Genomic DNA, 18,643 nt, shown 5'->3' with positions numbered 1-18,643 from the left:
CTCTAACCAAGCGCAGTGCTGGATGTGGTCGCGTGTTGCTTCGCGCCTGCGTCTGAAGAGCGGGTTCTTCTCCAGGGAGAGCAGCAGGATGGTTCGCTGCATATACTCATTGCCCACGGGGTTCAGGGACACGCTGTGGGGAGACACAAGTACTGGACACCTTCTTGGGCATGTTCCCTCCCTTGCCTATCATTCCGTCACCAGTCTTGTCAGTTGGCTATCATCCCTTCTAGGGATGTGTCAGACCTATTCCCAATTACTGTTGTTAACAGTCAATGTTATATGACCGCATAGTTTTTCGCGGTTGCCCTGTGCAGTTCTGATGTGATTTTTGATTGTACCACATTTTGTCGGATTAATGTCTGACGTTTCGTTCTACTGGCCCGGAGGTTCTTTGGAAAGTCAACACAGAGTACAACCCGAATATGCATGAGCAAGTCAATGTGATGTGTCTAACCTGCGTATGTTTACTCATCCACGTTTTTTCTCTGTCCGTGTAATTCCTGGCGGGCACCTCACCTATGATACATCTGTCGTCGCAGATGTCACCATTAAACGTGCCTTACAAAGACTGGGAATAATGGATAAGTATAACGCCACCATCAAGTGGTGTGGCGTGATTGATGCGAGCCTTAGTGCAAGGATTGAAATGGGGCCCCTTATTCATATTTGCCAATCCTCTTCGTAGCCCATCGGTGCCCGGGCCCCACCAGACCAACTGCGCCACCTGCTCACTCGACGGCCGACGGCGATCGCCCCCGCCAGAGTCGGTCGCTAGGCCCAACTCACCGCTTGTAGGCCTGGTTGAGCATGGCGATTAGAATGGCGTTGTGGACGAAGATGTTGGTGATGCTCAGGAAGGAGGCGACCAGGATGTAGAGCATCGTGAAGTCGCGCTTGTGCATGGCCTCGTACTCGTCCATGTCCACGACGCTGATGCGGAACATGGTGAAGAGGGTCGCCGGAACAGTCTTGAACGACGCTATGTCTTTATCTGGTGAAATTAATAAAATAAAGCGGTTGTTATGCCGAATAATCACAATGCGTTATATTGTGAAAGAATGCTATCTTTGTTTTTTATTGTGTGCATGTGTGTGTGTATATACATTGTAAAGAAAAATAAGCGGTCCTTTATTGGCAGAGAAGAGCAATATTTTGAGCCTGGACTGAAGATGGACACAGAGTTCCATACTAAGGGGGCAGCAGAGGAGAAGGGGTGACCCCTCCTCTGAGCGGAGGCTAAATGTGGACTGATAGAAAGCCTTGGCTGCGGGTGAGTAGCCGGAGATGAGAGGGGAGAACTAGGCAGGGGCGACTCCATGGTGCATCTTGAAGGTAGGCGAGGGTAATCTTGCTGTTGATGGGAGGGAATATGCGAGATAGGGCGACATGCTTTTATGTATGTTGAGCTTCTTTCGCACTGTAATTAGCCAACCGCGCGAATCGGAGGTGCGGAGGAAGGACAACTAAACACAAAAAGCTATTCTAAAAGAATGAGTTCGTCAATGTAGATGATTTAAAAGTGCATAGCTCCAGTGGCTTCCTTATATCAGAAGGAAGTGTTCCACACGCCGCAGAACCGTATCCGAAGTGAGAAGTTTAACCAGAACATTTGGATCATCTGAAATCTGGAGTGGGGGTTGGGCATAAAGTTTTAGAATTTAGAAATTAAAGTTATTTCGCCAATCGAGTCACTGTGAAGTAGGAAATGTAACCGCGTATTTTTTGTGTAACAGGGGTGTAACTGTTTGCACATGTGTTTGTAATCTTTTTTTGTTGCACAAGGCTGTGTACATGATGGACATGTGAAGTGTCACGTTTTGTAGTAGAAGCCAACGACGACTTACTGCCAAATATCAGCCAAAACGAGAAGAAAAACGCGAGGAAAAACTGCCCAAACAGGAAGAACGCCTTGAGGATGTAAACAGCCATCTTTCCCAGGATGATAATCAACGGGCCCACGATCCTGCACAGAACCACACATGTGACCGGAACAAATGTGTGAACAAAAGCTCGTCAAACAGTTTCGATGACAGAATCATAAGGCAGCAGCAGCAGCGGCCACAATACAAACAGCTGCCAGTTAAGAAGGATGTTGCTGTGCCGAGTGATGGGTCACACTCGCCATGTCTTTGCACTTGCAGGCTTTCTACTTAAGACAGCACTGCATTATCTTTAGAGGTGACGAATAGAGTTGCCACCTTCAGAGGTTTAAAAAAACCAGGACATATGTTGGGAAGGAGAAAATTTCACAGTTCCGGAAGAGGGGAGGACTACAAGTGGATGCCTTGTTTTGAGTGTGTTGCGTTGTTGCTGTTGAGACCGGGAGATCGATGATCGATGTTCGATCGCCCCGTTGATGGCGTTTTGAGTGGCGTGTTATTATTGTTGTTACGCAACTGACAAGAGCCGGGCATCTTAATGTCCCAGGGAGACGATACATATTTGCCAGGACAGCTAAATAAAAAATGACAGGTGGCAACCCTAGTGGGACATTTATGACCCAGGCCACATGAGGACTACCTCTTTGCTGAATATGACCCACAAACTACATTTACCCATCACTGCAATAATCTTAGCTGCACTAATCGGCCACCAGAGGGAAATATTTTCAAACTGGAAACTCCCTTTCTAAATATTGAATGTTCAGTGACATGTTGCTGCAAGGGCCGCTTAATACTTGGTCAGCACGCACACGCGTGGCCGGCCATGAATATTTAAACGTCCAATTCGGCTCTCGGTAAGGGAAAAAAATTAACCCGTAAATACTAAGTTTTTCACTATAAATCCTTTATATGCGTGGCGGCTAGAGTCCTCTCGTCCTCTGGCTTGAGATGGCTGCCACCTATGGGTCAGATGATTGCCAGCCACCATTAAGCAATTGGTAATTACATCTGAAAAACATTTTCCTAAAAAGTGTAAAATTTTAGAAAAACATTTTCACGAAAATAAATTGTCACGCACAACGAGTCTGTGTGCAAAATGTCAGCTCGATTGGATCACGGGAAGTGGGTTAAAAAACGACCGAAAGATTTGCACGGTCGTAAGCACGCAAGCAAGCAAGCAAGTGAACTTAATATAAAGGATTTAAAAAAGGTTCCCCGCTCGCGATTTACTTGAAAGGACGTAGGTGCTTCATGTTGTGGAGCCACAGTGGAATTATGGTGATGGCAACCAAGTGGTCATATCTCCGGGCGTCGTTCCAGCTCGGTTTCAGTATGAAGGCCACGTGGAGTCCCACCAGGGACAGCAGGAGCACTAACACCAGCCAGTGGAGGAAGCTCCTGCGGAAAGCGAGGGGGCGACACTCATCCGGTCGCAGCGCTGCCTCCCCTTGAGTTGAGAAAATGGTTCGGTGATATTGCGTTGGCAGTGGTACACAAGCAGCAAATAAACTAATCGCGTTCGTCAATAACACTGTGGCCTTTATAATAAAAAGATAATAGGTGACATTTGCAGCAATGGCCCTTCTTCACAGCACATAAAGAAGCCAGAGGTAGACTGATCACTCTACTTTTAGCCTTCCTCGCTCTTTGAGATGGCACGCTAGACGTTCGTGACACCTTTGGTATCATGCCGATGCGATTTTTGTAGACAGTGATCTATCCATTCAATTGCTTGAGTTTTCATGACGAAGATTAAAACAAACATTTCAAAACAAATAATGGTAGTATGATAAACATATTTAATTGATTATAAAAAATATTGTAATTCAGATATCTGTCCAGAGATGCCCTATCAAGCAATCACAGAAAGTCACGTCTGTGTATATACAGTGCCTGGTGCTTCTGCTGCTTTTGATGCTCAAGTGAAAAAGCAGAATGACTGACAAACATATTCCAATACATCAATAAGAATTTATCATTATGAAAATAAACATTTAAAGTACGTACTATAGTTTAGTTACGTGACTTTACCGAAAGAACCAAGAAGATGAATCCCTGCAGTCACGAAAGCTTTAAATCGAAATTTAGTTAGTGTAGTTTCTTGGTCACGTCTACAATGGACCATCATCCATTGGCAAACAACAACGTACATGATACAGATGTATCACATGTAAAAAAGAAAAGTGTATCAAGGATAAAATTGATTAAAAATTACATACTCTTTGGTTCTTTCGGTAAAGTCACGTAGCTAGAAATAAAATGAAACAAATCACGACGTTTCGATCGCAACACAAGCAATCTTCATCAGGTGGAACAACCACAGCAAAAAAAAATGCTAAAGTAGGCGAGAGAGATGTTATTAGGAAGGATGTTATTAACCAGGTAAAGCCTTAACTGGTTCATCTTCTTGGTTCTTTCGGTAAAGTCACGTAGAAGGAAAGTAATAAAATAATAAAAATAAAACATAATAAAATAATTCTCACGACGTTTCAGGTGGAGAACAGGTCTGTCGAGAAGGCAGACTCTGCCTTCTCCACAGACCTGTTCTCCACCTGAAGACGGCTGTTCGCGTTGTGGCCGAAACGTCGTGATAATTATTTTATTATGTTTAATTTTTATTATTTTACTATTTTCCTTCTACGTGACTTTACCGAAAGAACCAAGAAGATGAATCCCTGCAGTCATACCTGCCGGGTACTAGTCTATTTTTCCGAGTTACTTTCCCCCCCGTGTCCCACACTCAGCTTCCCACTTCTAGCCCTGTCTACCCCCCCCCCAGCCTCACTTCTTCTCCCCCTAGCGCTCACGCAGCTCCGCTGCTCCACCCCCCCCTCTCTCTCTCCCCCCTTGCTCCTCCCCCCTTTCTTACCTATATAACCCCTTGCCACGGCAGCTCTCTCGCCTACTTCAGCATTTTTTCTTGCTGTGGTTGTTCCACCTGATGAAGATTGCTTGTGTTGCGATCGAAACGTCGTGATTCGTTTTATTTAATTTTATTTCTACCTACGTGACTTTACCGAAAGAACCAAATAGTATGGATTCCTGCAGTCACGAAAGGTTCAAATCAAGATAAAAAATATCATTTTTTTAAATATACTGATTTTTGTTGAAAAATCTTTCGTGATGTCCATGAAGAAGGTCGTTCCAATCATTTGCCTTACGATACATACAACAGTATTTCCTGTATCACAATTTACACATGTTTATATTTGCTATATATTTTGAGTAATAGTTTTACGAAGCCGAAATATTTAATGAGAATCTTGCGTGTCTTGCTCATTCATGGATTGCTTTTGGTTCACCAGTTATGAGCAGAATGAGAAACACTCATCATCTGCGTGATTGTAGTGCACTATACGTACCAAAAACCCACAAAATACTTAGCCTTTACTTTATTTATTTTCTTCACCTCTTGTTCCAAGTAAATTTTCTCCTGCAATACAAGGGAAAACAACATCTATTGCTGACGCTTATAACCAAAACGAACAGCACAATCTGACCGTCAGGTGCTTTTTTTTTGGGGGGGTGTCAAATTTATTTTAATAAGCTGAACATAATAATTTAATTACCTTTGACAGTGAAATCCGATGACCATTATGCCCCTATTAACTTCAAAATGCACACACTGCAAGTGGACCTCACATAGCCAGTGTTTAAACATTAAACGTTTCACATTTCTCGGGGTTATCCGGTTTCTTCACAAAGGCAACCACACCCAGAGAACTGAGCAACCAGTCCATCTGGCTGAGCTACTGAGAATAAGGTCTTGGAGGCTAAACGAGGATATTATGGGAAAAAAAGTAATTATTTGTATTATTTAATCATACAACCACGTGTGTGGTTGTGTTTATGTATGTCTGTGCACGTGGGGAGCGGTGGTGTTGCGGTTAGCGCATTGCGCTACGAACCTAGCGACCCGAGTTTGTTTCCCGCTCACAGTCGACTCAGCCTCAAATGAGTACCTGGTACGGTGTGTAAATATTGCAACTAGGGAGGCAAAAGCGGCCGAGCATAGTGCTGGCCACCCACCCCCTTATGTGCCGTGTCAACCTTCATTGGCGCTCACTAACAGCACTTGCCCCAACAGCTGTGTAGGCTATGCGGGATATTGTTTTTTGTGTGCCGACCTGTGTAAGTGACCATGTGCGCGTGTATACATGATACCTGCCAGCGAGTGTTTTGACACTTTACATGGCCTCAAAATTAACCTAACCTAGAACAAAAAACTCAACACATTCTGAAAAGAAAAACCATTAAAAAAATGTTAAATCGTGGATGTTTTGGGAATTAACCCCTCCTCATTGCTGTGAAAAAGGCCCACAGCCTGAAACATCCGCTAATATATATTTTTCCTTTTAAGACCAGTGTTTTTGAAAAATGTGAGCTTTTGTTAATTGTACTTGTGCACCGCTGTCAAAGCAGCATCACCAAATAATTAGTTTAACCTGGAGCCCAGCACCCAGGCGACATCTCCACCACTCATTGGTGAACGGTGGCTATTGCTGTTGCTGCTCACTCTTGTTTGCACGTACCTGTGGCCAGCATGGGTGGCAGAACCGGAGGTTTTGGCTCAGCTCACTGCGCCACCACTCGCGCCAGCATCGAAGGGCGCGGGACGCAGAGCGCAACTCCCCGAGTTCGGCCACCACGTTCATCGCCAGTTGGCCCAGGCACACAGTAGCCAGCACCGCACGCCACGCACTCTACACACACATACGCGTGCAAAGACAAAGATCACCCGTACGGCCTTAACGGGCTGTTTGGGCAAGTGGTGAAGGAACGGAAACGAGGGGGTGGGTGGCCAACACCATGCCCGGCCGCCTTTGTCTCCCCAGTGGCGATGTTTACACACCGTACCAGGTACTGATTTGAGGCTGAGTCGACCTAGTTGAGGTTCAGGATTGGTTCATATAATCGGCACTGGTGTTGACCTTGAGCGGGAATTAACTTGGGTCACTCGGTTCGTAGCGTAGTGATCATAAAAGTATGGTACAATAAAATTTAGCTGAACTGCCCTTCTGCTGCCACAGAGCCTATAACAACCTATTGTGCATGATGGTCACCCATCAAAACTATCCAGGCTCAAGCTTACTTAGTTTCCGAGATCAGATCAGATCAGATTGGGACACTCAGTCTAAACTTTACCTCATAAGCCAGTCATCTCAAGCAATGACACCTGGGTATGTTCCGTCACCTGCTAGCAGGCCTACGACACTTGAACCTTATGGTGGAACCCTGGGTGCCATTAGCTCCCGGGCTCTCGCATAAACTGCGTTGCGACGTCATTTTATGTCTGTTGAAGGCGAACGATACGGCAATCTATTCCTCTCGACGAGCTCTACACGATGCACTCATCAAAGTTTCGTTTCTTCTGCTGCGCTTGGACGACACGACAGAATGATCCGCGCCAGGTGGGTCATGGCGTTTATGTGCGCGGTGGGACGGAGTCGCCAAAAATGTTTTAATTACGATTTTAACTTCCGTTTATTCGGGACCCCGGGGTCCCGCCATAAGGTTCACTTCACGTGGCTTCAAAGTGCACTTAGCATGGCACAAGCGCCGTGCTGACGTCACCACCATATTTTAGCCAATTTTGTTGTCCTTGCCCCGTACCTCCAGATTAGCACGGTTGGCTACGTACAGTGCAAAAGAAGTTCAACATACATGCATACATACGAACGGCAGTTGTCAATTCGACCAATTCAATGCATCATTGCCTGTGGGAAGGTGTACACATGGCGGTTCTCCCAGTCAACGCCCATCATGAGGACCGACCACGTGATGATGAAGAATAACTCCAGGAACAGTCGAACACAAGCGCCGGCCCTGTGAGTACACAGAGTGGAGGGCGGAAGCCACAATCATTACGATCCTATTGTTAAGCTCGTCAGTAACGCTGGCGTGGTGTAAAGGTCAGCACATTGGATTTGCAATAGAGGTCGCTGGTTCGATCGCCAAGAGCAAAACAATGGGCACGTTTTTTTTAATCCCGCCCCCCCGTCAATCTGACATTATGAATGGGTACACGGCAGTTCATCGACTGGAACTTTGCGTGTGGTGGGGTAAAGTGTGAGTACTCCTACCTCATATGGCCAGCATCCAAATACCCTCTAGAGGACCTCTCTAGCATTTCCTCTCGTGTGGCTTTTCCATCAACAGTGGTGTAAGCAATGGCAGGTTTGCACCATTATCTTTTATTAAATTGTTCAATAATTTTCTGTAGCTAATTTCCATTGGATGTCACTTTCAGTGCTCTACTCATTTCAAAGTTATTCATTTCATCAAAGTTGTTATATCCATTTGTATCACTTTTCTTTAGGGATTTCAATTTTTTGCTGAGAATCAGTCTATCTTCTACCTCCCGAGCTAGATTTCTACGCATAGGGATTGATGGAGTGATGCATCGTTACACCCCGACCATTCAAATCAGTCACCTGCCATCTGTTTACCTATTTTGTAAGAACCCAGTGTGAGGCTGTCATGCAGATTACACCGCAGGCACTATATTAAGGAAACCATAACACAATTTAATCCTAAAATGTACTTGGCTGTCAAATTAGAATCTCCCAGTAAACTCGCGAAATACTGAAATGGACGTGAGTCACAAAAGTGGCCTGAAACCCGATCACCCACAACTGCCGTTTTGAGCCACTGGTCTTAGAAAATAGAGGTAGGATCATGTTCCATTGGTGTGAGAGCGATTGTATGTTTGTGTATGTGCTGTGTGGATACTCACAGACCATATGCCTTCCATTTAATGTCGAGGAGTTTTCTGACAGCGGGATGACTCGCAACATCAAATAATTTATGTATCACAATGAGTTCCAGCTGTTAAACAGCACATTTAGGAAAGGCAAACACATTAAAGTGTAATCGCACAGGTGTAATGGAATAAATAAGAACATGGTTGAATGGTCTTTTCTCGATTCCATCTCAAAAAATAATATAATCTCGTTATGCGCGAGTGAGCAATGTACTGTTTTGTGATATGCCAATCTTGTTTAGTGCTCACCAGAGAATTTAAACTGCCAGGATTCCCTGAAATTGGAACAAAAATTATATCAATTTACATTTATGGTAAATTATTATATCTGCAGTCAGGTGTGACATCTTGTGGTGCGAGATATCTGGGTCAACACATGTTTTTTCTTTGCCTCCACAAATTGGTCAGAATGGGTTATATTAACGTTTTAAATGCAAAACATTTGAGCTGTGACATTGACATGCAATATCCTGCTCGTGTAATATACAACTGTTTGAGTTCACGTATATTTTACAAGCAGAAAACAATGATTGTGAAAGCAAGAACGAAATTATGACTGCACGAGTATTTTTTTTACAAGCAGCGTCTGCTAACGGACTTACCGTTACATTCAGGGTGGCTCTCCAACGCCTTCAAATAAAAGTACTGCTTGTGAATGGAATGGTGCACAACGTGCAATTGATCCAATGCCACCAGAGCCTGGTGGAGAAGCGTACGCAACCTTTACCACCAAAAGAAAAAGTTGAAGTGATTTCTTGCTTCAACGAGCATTCAGGCAGTGCTCATCTCTTATTTACAGCCCTGAGCCAGTGGTAAAAATTCCGCATATTCGATGGCATGGGCAAGTCTAAACGTAGGACGATCACTGTTGACATCTCCAGATAGTGGTAGCTATTACTGGTAGGAACCTCCTGGTTACACCAGCCCACAGGGGATTATTGTGACCGTCCATCCGTCGTGCATCCACAAATGGGAGGGTGGGGCTGGGTGGAGAGGGGAGGGTGGGGAGGGGCTGGGTAGGGAGGGGAGGGTGGGGTGGGGAGGGGCTGGGTGGGGAGGGTGGGGGGTGGGAGGGGTGGGGCTGGGTGGGGAGGGGCTGGTCACCCCGTGGTGCCCTTATAAAACTCAACGTTTAACCTACTCACGCCGGCTTGTGCCCGCCCTCACAGTCGGCCATATTTGTGGAATACACCACGCCGCCATTGACCAAGCAACCCAACGTTCCTACCAGCTCCCTCCGCAGAAATGTGTTTTATTCATCCCCGAGGCTTGATGGGCTGAGTCAACCCAGAACCAGGATTAAAAATTAACCCGTAAAAACAAAGTTTTTCACTATAAATCCTTTATATGCGTGGCATCGGTTTTATTTTATTATTAATTTCAGTTTTTCTTGATTAAGAGTTTCATTTTTATCACATTGGTATTTTAAATTAAATATGAAAAAAAAATTCCACGAAAATAAATTGTCACGCACAACGAGTCTGTGTGCAAAATGTCAGCTCGATTGGATCACGGGAAGTGGGTTAAAAAACGACCGAAAGATTTGCACGGTCGTAAGCGCACAAGCAAGCAAGTGAACTTAATATAAAGGATTAAAAAATGGCAACGTGCTGATCACTCTGTTGCTGCACCACCAGGCCAGTTAGAAAATTATCAATAATAATGCACAAAAGATGTGGTTTCTATACAGCAAGAGGTGCAATTGTGATCAAAAGCTCAGTCTTACCAGCATACCTTGCATATCACATCAACCTTCTGCATGTATGTTAGAATCGGTTTGTTAGAACCTTTACCCACTCACCATACAATGATAATGTAGGGCCCAGTTTCACATCAAGACAATGTCTGAAATGGATAACCTAAGTAGAAATATCACCCTATGTATACATTGGCACATAAAAAATATATATTTGCCAGCAACACTAAAATCTGCCCAAAGATTACTGGCATACTCTTTGGAAAGGATAAACAAGGGGGTTTGCACTTATTTGTAGTAAAGTAGCTTTTGACATTATGTTGACTACTTACAATAGGCATACATTTGCTGTAAAAAATTCGTAATTTTTCCATTAAAATTGTGCAGTGGAATTCAGTTTCTGTTTACAAACATGATCCAGTTGTGTGAATGTTTAATTCCTACGGCACACTTCATCCACAGGACAACCGCTGCTGATTTCCTAAAATAATTCTACAATACTCATCTTATGTATTCTGTAAGATTGTTAAACTCATCCTTCTCATTGTGATGAGCTAACTACTGTGCCACCCAGCCAGATATAAAAAATAAACATTATTTGGCATTGTGTTCTCCACATTAATTGTACCCTGAAAATATATTGTATTTATTTGGACTATATATTTTGATTAGTTGGGGTGAAGTGGTGGCATAGTGGTTCGTGTACTTGTGCTATGAACACGGCGACCCAAGTTTGATTTATGGCGAACATCAGTGATGGATGATACATTTACTGGTCCTGGCATCCTCTCCTTCACAAACCTACACTGACCAGCGTGGTGAAGTATGGTCAAACTACCCCCATGACTGACAGTGTGGGGAGGCTTTCATCCATAAAAGGATTGATATAATGGAGTATACAGTATTTATTTTTATCATTTAATACCTTGCAAAAGAGACGTCTCAATGAGCTTTCATAAATAAAGGAGAGATATTTAATATTTATCTAGCAATGTCTGTAAAGTCCTTTGTGACAGCCCAGTCAAAAACATTTCTGTAAAATGTCTATTTTCCTGACCTCGGGGAGACGTGGAGTGAAATATGAATAGTAAGGTAGCACACCCGTATTTTCAATTTAAAGCCAATGCCATACTTCTTATCCTCATCCGCCAATGAGACCGCATCTTCCCAGTCCTCAGATCCGTCCACTGGCTCACAATCAATCTAAACATCACCCTCACCGTCTTCAAGATCCTCTGTAGACTCACCCCTGCCTCCCTCTCCTCTCTCATCTCCCATTCATGTGCTCTCTGCTCGAACCTACCATGGCCTTCTGGCAAATACCAAGTCAACCTTCACTCAATGGAAGCTCACGTCTTCTCTGCTGGAGGTCCTTTGCTCTAACCCTTGCTCTGTTCAAGTTCAGCTTCAAGACGTTTCTCTTGTCTTCTGATTCTCTCTCTTTGAAGTCGATTCATTCACACATCGACAATAATGCCATCTCAACTCTCTTTATGGGCTGTAGCATTAAGGCCCTACCCTAAAGAATATTACAAAAAAATCCTCCTCTGTAAACTCACTCTCTGGATACACGTTTCCTCTATTTGCATAGCATCTTGAGATGGCAACTCACCCTGAATACATTCGATCTTATCAGATCTCGGTAGTTAAGCAGAAGCCTGGTTAGTATTTGGATGGAAGAATGCCTCGGAATGCAAAGATATTGTAGGTTTGGCCTGGCATGTAACAATGAGTTGCCAGTGCATAAATTGATTATTAAATCAATCTGTGAAAATCTAGAGTTTCAGCCCACGCATGGAGGGTTTTTTCTCTATACTGTATTGTATTTGCACATGTGCAGTTGCGAGCTTTAACCAGCATGGGGCGAGCAATGATCGCGTGACAGCCTCCACCACAGTCAACTCCTGTCCCGCAAACGTGGCCCAAGAACATGCACTAACTTACACTGCAGGGCTATGCATTTCATATATCTTTTATCTTGTGCATTTTTCCCTAATTATATTGTAATTGTCAACCCCAACTCGGACTGAAATGTATTCAGCACTACCAGTATGTTGGAGAGAAATCCCACATGTAAAAATTAAGTTCAATACCAGTGTGCTGAATACAAAACTGGCACATTTGTTCATGACGACTTTATTTAATTGGCTGTGTCAGTCGGAGCAAGGGTGTACGACACACATTGGCAGTTTTCTCGTGTTATCCGAGCTAAAAATCATTTATCGATCACTAGTTTATTGGCCCGTCGTAGGGTGGAAACTGTAATATTACAGATGTAAATTAACGTTTTATTGTGATTGTTAATTTGATTAGGAAATGTAGCACATTATTTTTTCTTAACTTATTAAATTTAATTAAGGACCTTGGAAGATTTCTCGGTTTACGATATTTTGTGTGAATCTCTTTTCACTGCAGTTGGCTATTCTTGATGAACACTTTGATCCGCTGAGGATATTTAGATCTAGACAGAGCCACGTACAACTGGCCATAGGAAAATACGGGTTCATTGAGATAAATACCCCAAAAAAATAATAATGCAGGCACACATAAATAATGAGGGGGGGGGGGGGCACATGTGGAGTGACGTCACGCGCGGGACACACACACACACAGCCTTCTTTGGCTCGTTATATTCGTTGCTGCGTTGATTTCTTTATTAGCTTTACTTTCCATAAAGGTCAAAATGAAACCTAATTTGCGTAAACAAATTTTCGTTTCCGATCCACCTTCTTCACGCGAAGTGACGTCACCCGTTCATGGTCATTAATGAGGGGGGGGGGGGTACATGTGGAGGACTCCACCTGTTCATGATAATTGAGGGGGGCTGGTGCACGTGGTGTGACGTCACGCACGTTACACACAGACATTCTTGGCTCATTATATTAGTAACTAGCCTATAACCCGTCCAAGGACGGGTGTATTGCAGTAAATCTCAAACATTCAAGCGAAAAGCAGACTGCGACGTCATATTCATTGCATCCATTGGTGTGCAATTTGTAAGGCCGTGGTGACACAAACTTATTTCACTGAAAGGTTATAATCCCTTGTTCATCATGACATCCTTTTTACTTCTATGTCTCAACAGCGTGACGGGGATCGCGTGACGCGAGGGTTCTGCCTTTGAAGTGAGGGTTGTAAGTTGGCGCTGAGGAGGGAGGAGCCGCCTCCCCCCCTATAAAATCTATTATCAATCATCAGTCGTGAAAGCCTTCGTGTCAAAATTGGAATAACTGAAATTGTAAATGCCGAGTTAGTATCAAAATAACAGGTTAATTACAAATATATAACAGGGGTGTGTGATTAGTCATTCAGGTTAAAGGAATACCGTATTGTATTGGCAGACTGACCTGGCTTTGACCCCCACATCAAATTACACGTGGGTGTCATAATACGCATGGCAGTAAATGCGTCATTTTAGACGTTAGATGCAGAACTTGGAGTGACCTCTCATCACACAGCGACATAGCGATTAATGGGATCATGGGAGGTTTAGAGCGAGAGGGTAGAACTTGTTATATCCAGAAAAACAATGCTTGTCACAACACATAACCAAGAACACATTTCTGCCTTTGACGGGTATAAAGTGAACCTTGGCCTGACATTCAATAGTTATTTAATCATTATTGTCTCTATTTTTCTCTGTCTTTGTTTTGCCTCTCCTCTTCCCCACCTGTTATTCTAACTGATTTGCAGTTTTCTTAACGCATTGATTTTGGCGTGGATTCAATTTAAAAGTCCACTTGAGATGACCAGATCAATTCTTCATTTGAGAAAATCGCACAGCAAGCGCTGAGAGTATTGTCTAAGACAATGGTTCTCCACCAGGGATCTGTGGACCCCTAGGAGAAAGGGAGGTGGATTTAGGGGATATTTCAAAAGGCTGAGGGGTCAGTCCATAGGAATCAATATTAGAGTGTGAATGGATAAGGGTTTTGAATTAGAGGTCGGCAAAAAAGAAAAGTCAATGGATCTTTTGGCAAACAGCAGGACAGCCGTGTGGTATATAATTTACGAAAAGATGACTAAACACACAGCACTGCAACAGGGGTGGTTACATAACCTCAGCAGTGACAAATACACAACACCGCTTGGTCTATACGAGTGAACAAATTCGTCCCGCCGATGAAGCGGGTAAATGGCAGAGACGAAAGAAAAGGGCAGGGTAAAACATCAACAGGACCTGCCCCTTCCACCCAGTAGCCACCTGCTGTGTCTGCAGTCGAGTATGCGGATCTCAAATCGGTCTGTCCCGCCATCTACGGACGCACCGATGATTCCACCATCTGCCGACAACTGTCATCCCTGTACCCGAGAGACCGCCGCAGCCGATGACGGTGAACAAATTCAAGGGAGCTGTGTCCTCGCAAATGATGGTGACCCCTGGTCTAAGTCTACCAGGCAATTCATCTCTGCTGGCTTCACACCTTCCACCCATTCCTCCTTATGACTTGTACAGCCCAAATCCATGTCTCGGAATGCATCCTATTTCATCAGACATCAGAAGCTAAGCAGATTGCAGACTGGTGGTCAGTACTTGGATGGAAGACTTCCCTGGAGATATTAGGTATTATAAAATTGTACTGCGAGGTGGTGAGAAGATATTCATGCAGAGCTTTCACGAACTCAGGTTTCCTCCCAAACGAAGCCAAACACTCGTTAATGAAAATGGTAAAATATCCCAATGCAAAAAGATCCTTGTGAAAGAGTCTTGAGACTCAGGCTTTCCTGCGTAAATAAAGGGCATTATTATATTATTTACCACTGACGGGAGTTTTTCTAGCAGCAAGGACAAACACATCTGTCCCGTGTTGTCCTGAGCCATTGTGTCTGCACCCAGTTGCAATAGCAGGCGTGCCGTATCTCTGCGAGCTGTGGATGACACACGCAGACGCGCAGCCATGCACATGAGCAGACAAAGACCACAGTAACGCTTTAACAGACTGTAGGGGAAAGCGCTGTTAGCGAGCACCTATGAAAGCCGGCACGTCACATGAGTGGGTGGGTGTCCAGCACCATGCCCGGCCGCCTTTGTCTCCCTAGTGGCAATGTTTACACACCACACAAGATATGGTACTCGTTTGAGGATGAGTCGAACTAGGGGAGGCCTGTGAGTGGGAATTTAACTCGGGTCTCCGGGTTTGTAAAGCAACGCGCTAACCACTCCCCATGCAGGCAGACGCACAGGCAGACATGCACGCAAACACACAGAAACGCATGCAGACAGCCAGACACACGCAGCATTTGGCAGGGGTGGAGGAAGAACATGAGGCATATAATAATGCATCAATTCACCAATTTAAATTCTTACTAAAAATATATATATAATTTTTTTGACCAAATGAAACTGTCACAGAAGTGTCACATTCCAAGATTCGTTTAGAAACCCTAACCCCAACCCGTGTTACAGAGATTCGGGTGTCATTTAAAGAACGACCCACGGAAGGAGACGTTACAGGAACCGCTTCTGAGATCCCTTCAAGTGACCCTTTTCTTCATCATCACACGAGGGGGGGGGGGGGGGCAGCCTTCAAGAAGAAATGTTGGTCACATGGCTGTCAAGACTGGCGAGAACGCCTGGGAGCCGCTGGCTGACCTTGCGCGGCAGCCAAGAAGAGCGGGGTGCGCCTCTTGAAGTCACAGGCGGCCAGGTCTGCTCCTTGGTGCTGCAGAGTGGCCAGCGTGTTGGTGCAGCCGTACCGCGCCGCGTAGTGCACTGCCGTCTGCTGCTCTCCCTCCGTCCGCACCTCTGTGTCCACTAACGCCCATGAGTGAAGAGTGCAACGCACACGGTGGGACACTGGTATTGTACGTGAGGTGGCATCTGCATCGCGTGCTTTCGGGTGTGCTTCTGTGGCCGTCTGGAATGCTCTTCCTCCCGATATTAGGAAGCCACTGGAGCTATGCACTTTTAAATGTAGATTGAAAAATAATTTCTTAAGAACTGTTTTTTGTGTTGTGTTGTCCTTCCCCCGCACTTCTAATTAGCGCATTTGGCTACGTACAGTGCGAAAGAAGTTCAAGATACACACATCATCATCATTATCAGCAACATCAGCAGCAGCCATAATCTATCCACTGTTGAATGAAGAGCCCCCGAGGTCGTCACCAACCCTTACAGTCCTGCGATGATTTAATCACCCAGTCTCTTGTGGTGGATATCCTCTCAAATGTATTCCCTTCTTTGGCTGTCACTCGGTCATGATTCCCGACTACCAAACATTAACCCTTCTCAGGACACGTCCATCTCGAGCCTGCTTTTATCAAGTCAATATGATGTTTCTAACTTGAATATGTTCTCCAATCCACGTGCTTCTCTTCCTGTCTCTCAGTGCGATTACAAGCATGCACCTCCCCATGCTTATAAACACATATTTCAGCTGCATTGCCATTTACTTTGTCAACAACTATGTATGAGCCACATGTCAATATCAGGTGATATACTCTGTGATTAAAAACTGTATATTCTGTAAGCGCTCGTTGTAAAGCCATTGCGGTGACAATTGCTTCGCGATAAATTGCTCTAAACTTAATTCTAGATTTGAAGCTTTCGTGACTGCAAGGAATCATATTCTTAGGTTTTTTCTGTTTTATTTTATTTGTTTTATTTAATTTTATTTTCATTAATTTTGATGTTTGCTCTAAACTTGCCCGAGTGCAGGGAATGGGAACCTTTTTAAATCCTTTATATTAAATTCACTTGCTTGCGCGCTTACGACCGTGCAAATCTTTCAGTCGTTTTTTAACCCACTTCCCGTGATCCAATCGAGCTGATATTTTGCACACAGACTAATTGTGCGTGACAATTTATTTTCGTGAAAAATTTTTCCCATAACTTTACACTTTTTAGGAATTTGTTTTTATATTTAATTACCAATTGCTTAATGGTGGCAGGCAATCATCTGACCCATAGGTGGCAACCATCTCAAGCCAGAGGACGAGAGGACTCTAGCCGCCACGCATATAAAGGATTTATAGTGAAAAACTTTGTTTTTACGGGTTATTTTTTTCCTTCATAAGGTGCTGAATGGGGCTTTGATGGTGTTACCAGATTGATAGTGTTGCCAGGTTGTAAATATTCCCCTCAAGCAACTGATCAGTATAGCTAAGATTTTTGCAGTGATGGATATCATGTGGGCCATTTAGAATGGGTAGGTCTCATGCGGCCACAGGCCATGTAAAATTAATCCACTGACCGTACGAAATGGAAGTTGTGGGGCCGTGTGAAATGAAGTCGGGGACCGTAGGTTATTCCACTTTTGCCATCGTGTAGCGTGGCCATTCGAGACTCACCTCCACTGTCAATGAGAAGCTCCACCAAACGTGGGCAGTCCACAGTGGCAGCAATGTGTAGAGCCGTCCGACCAAATTTGTCTCCGAGGTTAACGTCGGCACCCTTTTCAATCAGAAACTTTGCCACGTCCAGCTGCTGCCTGCGTGCAACCTTCGAGTTACAGGAACACGCTCGTATTAAGCAACATTATCATGTAATTTTATCCGGCAGATGTTTAAAACAGTGGCTGTAAACCTATGGGTTTGAGCCGGGGAGGGGGTGGGGGGGGATGCGCAAGCAGGGGCATGGAGCCGTGCAGGAGAAATCTTGAATGTATGCGGGGAACGTTAGTGACACATTGCGGCGAGAAAACACACATATACACAGCATGATACAAATGCCTTGCAACTAAAAGCATACACACACATGATACAAATGCCTAACGGTGCGTTGACTAGAGGCATGGATATGTGATCTCCCCGTGTAAAGTGACCTTAATCACCTTAGTTGTGTTTTTGGGGCTGGAGGGAGTGGAGGAGATGCTTGGACCAGTGGTCTTGAGTTGGGTGGTTGCCATGCCAACAAGGATGAGAACCGCTGGTTTAAAATGTAAACGAGACACACACATCCGTTGTGCTGCGATTGGGTACCTTGTGCAATGGGGTTTGGCCATACTCGTCCACACAGTTAATGTTCGCTCCTTGTTCCAGCAGAGCGTTCAACAAGTCAAAGTTGCCCTGTGTAGAAATTATTGAACACATTGTGTCAGTACCAACAGCGTTGTAGCTCCACACAATAAAAATGTGTCAGTATTACCATATTGAAACTAGTTTTTTCAATATTTCTGACACCTAATGGGGGTAAGAGATATGTTTCAGCTTTGGCTAGGTCATCATTAGCATTAGGTATGTAACGGTGCATCGATTAAGGAATTAACCTACATTTATTAAACTCACGGTAACTGCATCAAATCAATGCATGGATTTTTTTTTTTACAATTTCTGAGAATTGCATGCAAATGGTACAAG

At 44.3% G+C, this 18,643-nt stretch overlaps 1 protein-coding gene and 1 long non-coding RNA gene across 2 annotated transcripts; both read right to left on the bottom strand.

Annotated features, from left to right (window-relative positions):
- Window positions 1-96: 96 nt before the first annotated feature.
- On the bottom strand, window positions 97-1,880 carry LOC144935757 (uncharacterized). Its single transcript, XR_013637341.1, has 3 exons — window positions 1,848-1,880; window positions 790-994; window positions 97-133 (listed from the first exon to the last, which is right to left on the bottom strand). It is a non-coding gene; the product is annotated as an uncharacterized LOC144935757 (long non-coding RNA).
- A 14,020-nt stretch (window positions 1,881-15,900) lies between these two features.
- On the bottom strand, window positions 15,901-18,288 carry LOC144935780 (ankyrin repeat domain-containing protein 16-like). The gene is made up of 3 exons (XM_078862522.1): window positions 18,266-18,288; window positions 17,636-17,775; window positions 15,901-16,100 (listed from the first exon to the last, which is right to left on the bottom strand). The coding sequence occupies exons 1-3, from the start codon at window positions 18,286-18,288 to the stop codon at window positions 15,901-15,903; spliced, it is 363 nt and encodes a 120-aa protein (XP_078718648.1).
- Between the last annotated feature and the right edge of the window lie 355 nt (window positions 18,289-18,643).

This window comes from Lampetra fluviatilis, chromosome 14, assembly GCF_964198595.1.
Source record: "Lampetra fluviatilis chromosome 14, kcLamFluv1.1, whole genome shotgun sequence".
NCBI lineage: Eukaryota > Metazoa > Chordata > Hyperoartia > Petromyzontiformes > Petromyzontidae > Lampetra > Lampetra fluviatilis.
Note: the sequence above shows the minus strand (reverse complement) of the source record. Positions and strands in the feature narration are given on the sequence as shown.